General features: G+C 37.3%; 1 protein-coding gene across 1 annotated transcript in view; it reads left to right on the top strand.

Annotated features, from left to right (window-relative positions):
* Positions 1 to 6,000, top strand: part of PTPRZ1 (protein tyrosine phosphatase receptor type Z1) — a 224,851-nt gene that overhangs the window by 131,830 nt on the left and 87,021 nt on the right. Inside the window, 2 exon segments of the mRNA XM_006149215.2 lie at positions 1 to 113; positions 244 to 394. The exon segment at positions 1 to 113 is cut by the window's left edge and continues 10 nt beyond it. Of these exon segments, the coding sequence (XP_006149277.1) occupies positions 1 to 113; positions 244 to 394 (264 nt within the window).

The following is a 6,000-nucleotide window of genomic DNA, read 5'->3' as shown; positions in this document are numbered from 1 at the left end:
CAAACTCAACTGACAAGTATTACATTTACAATGGCTCGTTGACATCTCCTCCCTGCACAGACACCGTTGACTGGATTGTTTTTAAAGATACAGTTAGCATCTCTGAAAGCCAGGTAATCTTGTAAATCCAAACAAATGAAATATTTTGAAGCACTTTTTAGATGATTGTCTTGTAGCTTTACTATAAAATATTTGTTGTAAAGTGTTTTCTGAAGCCTTTAAATGATTTGGTCTTCATTTCAGTTGGCTGTTTTTTGTGAAGTTCTTACAATGCAGCAGTCTGGTTATGTCATGTTGATGGACTACTTACAAAACAATTTTCGAGAACAGCAGTACAAGTTCTCTAGGCAGGTGTTTTCCTCATATACTGGAAAGGAAGAGATTCATGAAGCCGGTATGTATTAAAATATGTTTTCTACAGCTCTTTCAGATTCAAGTTGTTGGAGTATAATTAAAATATATAAGACTTTTAGAAATGTATGAGAGTTTTAGAAATATTTTGATTGGCTTAGGCACTATGGCACAGGTGATGGGGTGACATTCAGAAATGTTAGACTCCAAGTGGGAGGCTGGAGTTATGATCTTGGGTTGACCTGAGAATGACAAGCATGTGTGCATGTGTTTCAGTCTGCAGTTCAAGGTACTTGAAGGTTTGAGTAGGAATCACAGCACGTTGAGACCCTGTTGAAAGTCTCTCCCACTCTCTCTTTCAATAAAATAAATAAACTTTAAAAGAAAACAAAAAATTCATTTGTGTTTAGGTAAGCTATTTAATTCTCTAAATCTCAGTTAGATCTATAACATACCAATTAAAAAAAATCTTTCTCATATGAAAAATCCCATTTTAAAGATGAAAAGTCAGACCAGCAGATGGTGTAGTAGTTACATTGCTGGACTCCCATGTAGTTGACCATGGTTTGAATCTTGGACCCGGTGGCTTACAACTCGAGCCAGGCGTGCGTTTGTGTGTGTGTGTGTGTGTGTGTGTGTGTGTGTGCCCAAAATCCTGAGAGGAGAATGGAGAAGGGATTGTGGTGTGGCCATCCTCTCTGGGGAGTGATTTCTCTCTTTCTATCTCTCTGTCTCTCTGGCAGCACACATGCCCTGTAGCAAAAATCTCTCTAAAAAATTTTTAAATGAAAAGAAAAGATTCAGTAAAGAAAGTGATATTTCAGAATATACATTCATAATTGGTAAAGCCACATACATGACTTCAAATGGATTTTTGTGACATTTGCCTGGGCTCCAAGCTGTAAGAGAGGAATGAATAAGAGGTTGAGGTGTGGAGAGCGTGAGGGGATCACTGGTGACTGAGGTTATCAGAGAACTTCCATGAAGAACCACATTTGAACCGAGTCTTGACACATTAGTTGAAGTTTAAAGTGCTCATCTTTGTGTTGGCTTCTCCCAGGGAAGATCTTAGCACCAAATGGATATTAAAATGAATAAATGGAATTATTAATGAATAAAATGTATGTTCCTCCCAGTTTTCTTCTTAGGGGGAAAAGAAGTTTGACCTTTTTTAGGGAAAAGCAATGGAGGCAATGTGGGGGAAGTCCCTGGGGTGACCTCTATGTCTTGCAGCTGTCATGGCAGCCAAAAACCCTTAAAAATGTGCAAAACACACAGTCAGATACATCTGTGGACTTGTCCTTTTCAGTTTACACTGAGGTTGTACTGGTTCATGAAAGGAAGAGGTGAAGTATTCTTTGCTTCAGGACTTAAAACTTTTCCGAAGTAGATCTTCTTTGATCTCAGCTCTACAATGAACTTTTTGCCATCTATAATGTAATATTAATGTAATAACACTCTGCTTTTGAAGATTAGGCATTTAAATGCATGATTTTATTGTATTAATGTGATATTTATTAGAATTGCTTATCCCTTAACAATGAAAAGAGCTCCAAGCAACAATACTGAATCCCTATATTTAATATGATATTATTTCAAATTAAATTTTCTCAACATAAGGAAATTAAATTACATGTCATCCAGAAACACTAAATAGTATGAGACCCTGTCTGGTAAATAATAGCCAATTGATTTGAAAAATAAGAAAGTAGAATTAACTCTCCTTTTCCAAAATATCATAGACCAAATAACAAATATTCTTCCTTTGTAATCTACTTCTATCAATTATGTCTTATTAAAATCCTTCACAGGACCAGCAAGTGGTATAGTGGTTTAGGTGCTGGAATCGCATGTGTTTGACTGCAATTTGGGTCACAGACTCAGCAGCTTGAAACTCATACTGGGTGCATGTGCATGCATTTCCAAAATCCTGAGAGAAGAATGAGAGAGAAGGGTTTGTGGAGTGGCCATCATCTTGGGATGTTATTTCTTGCTGTATGTCTTTCTGTCTCTCTCTGTCTCTCCAGCAAGCGTATGAGCCCTATAGCAAAAAAAAAAAAAAAAAAAATATATATATATATATACACACACACATAGTAGTTCCCCACTGCTTTCAGAATGAAATCCAAACCATTTAACAATACACAGTAGGTCCTAGTTAGTGTTTACAAGGTTAGTGCTCACTCCTACCCAACTCACAAGTCTCTGAAAATGGAAGGTCACATTCTCTCAGAGTGCACTTATACTTGCTACTTCCCTTCACTGTCTTCACTTCCCTTCTCTGCCTCCGGTCTCATTTTTCAAGACTCAGCAGGACATTGCATCCACTGGGTGGCCATCTCTGACTCTATTCCATCCCCTAATCCTGGTTCCTCCCTGGGCACCTGGGAAGGCACCATAGCCATGGAGTGCAGGTAAATGATGCTCATGTGAAGTAGCTCCTTATGCAGGGGCCCCAACTCTCAAGGCAGTTGCCGTAGTGTGTTTACAATCTGTTTACTTATTTACGTCTTCCCCATGGGACGTATTTCCCATGAAGGAAGTAACTGAGTCTTTTATCTCTCTCTCTCTCTCTTTTTTCTCTATTTTCTTTTTTTAGAGAGATTTTTGCTATAGGGCACATGCACTCACTGAAGAGAAAGAGAGAGAGACACAACGATGCAGGAAGAGAGAAAGAGAAATCAACCCCTGTGGGGAATGGCCATGCTGCCATGCCTTCTCCTCCATTCTCCTCTTAGAATTTTGGACACAAACGCACATGATTTTCAAACCTCTGGCTTTGAGACTCAAACTGCAGTCAGCCATGTGGGAGTCCATCACCTTAACCACCATGGTACCTACTGGTCCCGAGTCTTGTCTCTCTTTACCTCCATTGCTGGACTAAAGTAAAGTTCAGATGTAAATATTCACCACATGATCAAAAGAACCCATTTCCATGTAATACAAGCCTAGGTTATACTAGATGAGTTTAATGTGGGAACATACACATAGTTCTAATTTAATGTGGAGCACAACAGAAAGCGTAATAGCTACCATATACTACGTGACCATGCCAGGCATTGAACCACACAGTACTTGATCTAAACCTCCTATCGCTCTCATTTTACAGTTTTGGAAAATGAGAAATATTTACTAGATGGCTTGCCCAAGTTTACATAACTTGAAAGGAATGGAATTAGCATTTGAGCAGTTCTGCATGATTTCAAAGTCTTCCAAAGTTCTCTCCAACTATGTTTTACATTTATAAAGGAACATGATTTCTGCTTACATAATTTTATAACAAAAACCAGTGACCTTAAAGACGCAATGCTTTTGAAAAATTGCATTGGCTTTTGAGTGTTTTGTTTACCCAAAGGTCAAACATAGGAACAATACTTTCCAAACTGCATGGCGTTTGGGGTTACACAAATACATGGTGGACCTGGAAAGAAGACGGTTTTCTTCAGTGGAATCAGTCATCTTCCCTTAGTGCACACTTGCATATTGTCACGAAATTTCATAACTTTTACAACTGTCACAGTGATCATTATTTGTTTATCACTTACTTGTCTGTGATTTGGTTCCAGAATAATTTAATGGCACAGCTAATTAGAAAAAACAAAATGGCTCAAAATAGACTCATTGAAATTGAAAGGGTCTACAAAATGCCACATTTAAGAAAAAAACAATTAAGTTTACAATAAAAATATACTTTCTCAGGCTGATCTGGTTGTGTACCTCTTCCTGTGCACTCCCTTGACCCTGTTTCCTCAAAAAAGTCCAATCACTCCAATACTTCAGGGATGTCTATATTTTCATTAAAGATTTGTGGCATGATGGAGGACGGTTACACAACTCAGTATCTCACCAAAACTTCTGCCCACAGCTTTAAAAAATCGCTTAGAAAGTGTTATTCCTCTACAGTGTCTTTCTTAAGATAAACCGAAGTGCTCAAAAATCAATTCTAGTTTTTATTAAATGTCATGTTTTTAGGATCACCATTTTTATTCTAAAATTGCATAAGCACAGACACATTTATTCTGCAGACTCTCTTGCTGTCCCTAGCCTTCAGATTATTTTACTTACTTCTTTGGTCACAGACTGTCAGCTGCTGCCCTTCCTCCCGCCCTCATCTTCATATCCTTCCAAGGTAGATTCGGTGTGTCCCAGGTCCTCCAAGTTTGCCTACGCATGCCTATCCCAAGTAGTTCAGCAGAAGACCCTCTGTTTACAGAGATATATTGGAATTCCTAAAGAACAACTTTTTAATTTTGTATGGGTCCATAGACCTGTGTGCAGAGATGATAAAGCTTCTGGCTTTGTCAAAAGATTTGATTTGGAAATAGGAATGAGATTCGACTACTGGAAATCTTGGGTTATGTAATTTGGATGAGTCTTATCCATGCCGCTAAATACGCTGTCAACTCTTATTTTGTTATTTTGCCTTAATAAGAGCCACTGTCAAATAATAAATTCACATGACATCACTAGGACCTTCCCCATTTCCTTGATATGTACTACCATGTAGTTACAGCACTTGTTCTTTCTTGGCTTGCTCCAGAGGTGTTGATGTATGCCTGAGGTCCATGCCTGGTCTAATTGATTTCAGTATGATGTATGGCACCTGATACAGTAGTTGTCAGGTAGTGAGAGCCCTCTGACTTCCTGATGAATGTGGAACAAATGAATGAATCAAAGGATTGGCCAAGGCTTGCTTATTACTTCCCCTTTGGGGTAGAGGAGAGCATATGTGTTATTGGCAAGAAACACAGAAAGATTGGCTGGCTTTAGATTTCCAGACGGGTCAAAGCCAAGTTTTTTGCTGAGTATTCTTTAAATAATTAAAAAATTGCAAAACCTTCAGAAGAATACAGTTCAGTAGTAAGAGCATACCCTTTATGTTCAAAATCAAGATCGTTCCAGGGGAAAAAAAGATTCTCATTTTTAAAAGATAGTATTGGTGTCATAATAGAATTGTGAAGGAATAATTTGCTCAGTGACTGAGAAAAAAGATACAGCTAAATAATTCACTGTTTAGTTTTGACTCTTAATCCTCTATTAAAACTATCATCATGCTTAACAATAATGAATATTTAGCATCTCAAAGTTTTTATATAATAACTTTTAGAGATTGTATACCATTTTGCATTTACTGAAATCATAGTAAAAATGTGAGTACTTACTTTTTTTATAGTTAAAAAGGGAGAACTGTGAATCTGATAATATTATGAAATGTGAGGGTTTCTTTACATATTGGATCAATTCTTTCTTTTTCCATAATGAATATTTGCATCAACAAACATTTGTTGAGGCCAGAAGGTAGTGTGGTGGTTAAGGCGTTGAACTCTCACGTGGCCAACCATGGTTCAAGTCCCAGAACTGGCAACTTGCTTTCTTACTTCCCTCTCTCTGTGTCTCTCTCTGGTGAGCACATGTACCTGATAGAAAATTTAATAAAATAATAAATAAATAAATAAATAAATAAATAAATAAATATTCTTTTAAAAAAACTAGCATTTATTATACATTGCCTTGTGCATATAAAACCTCCTGATAGTTTGCTTCGTAAGGGATACACTATCTCCCTTCTGTTTTTGGAACTGAATTTTAGAATAAGAATTGGGGGCTGCATTTATGTTCAGGACTTAATCTTTATTCAGTTTAATCTGA

Source organism: Tupaia chinensis, unplaced genomic scaffold (assembly GCF_000334495.1).
Source record: "Tupaia chinensis unplaced genomic scaffold, TupChi_1.0 Scaffold000257_1, whole genome shotgun sequence".
NCBI classification, from domain to species: Eukaryota; Metazoa; Chordata; class Mammalia; order Scandentia; family Tupaiidae; genus Tupaia; species Tupaia belangeri.
This window is presented reverse-complemented; position numbering and strand designations above follow the sequence as displayed.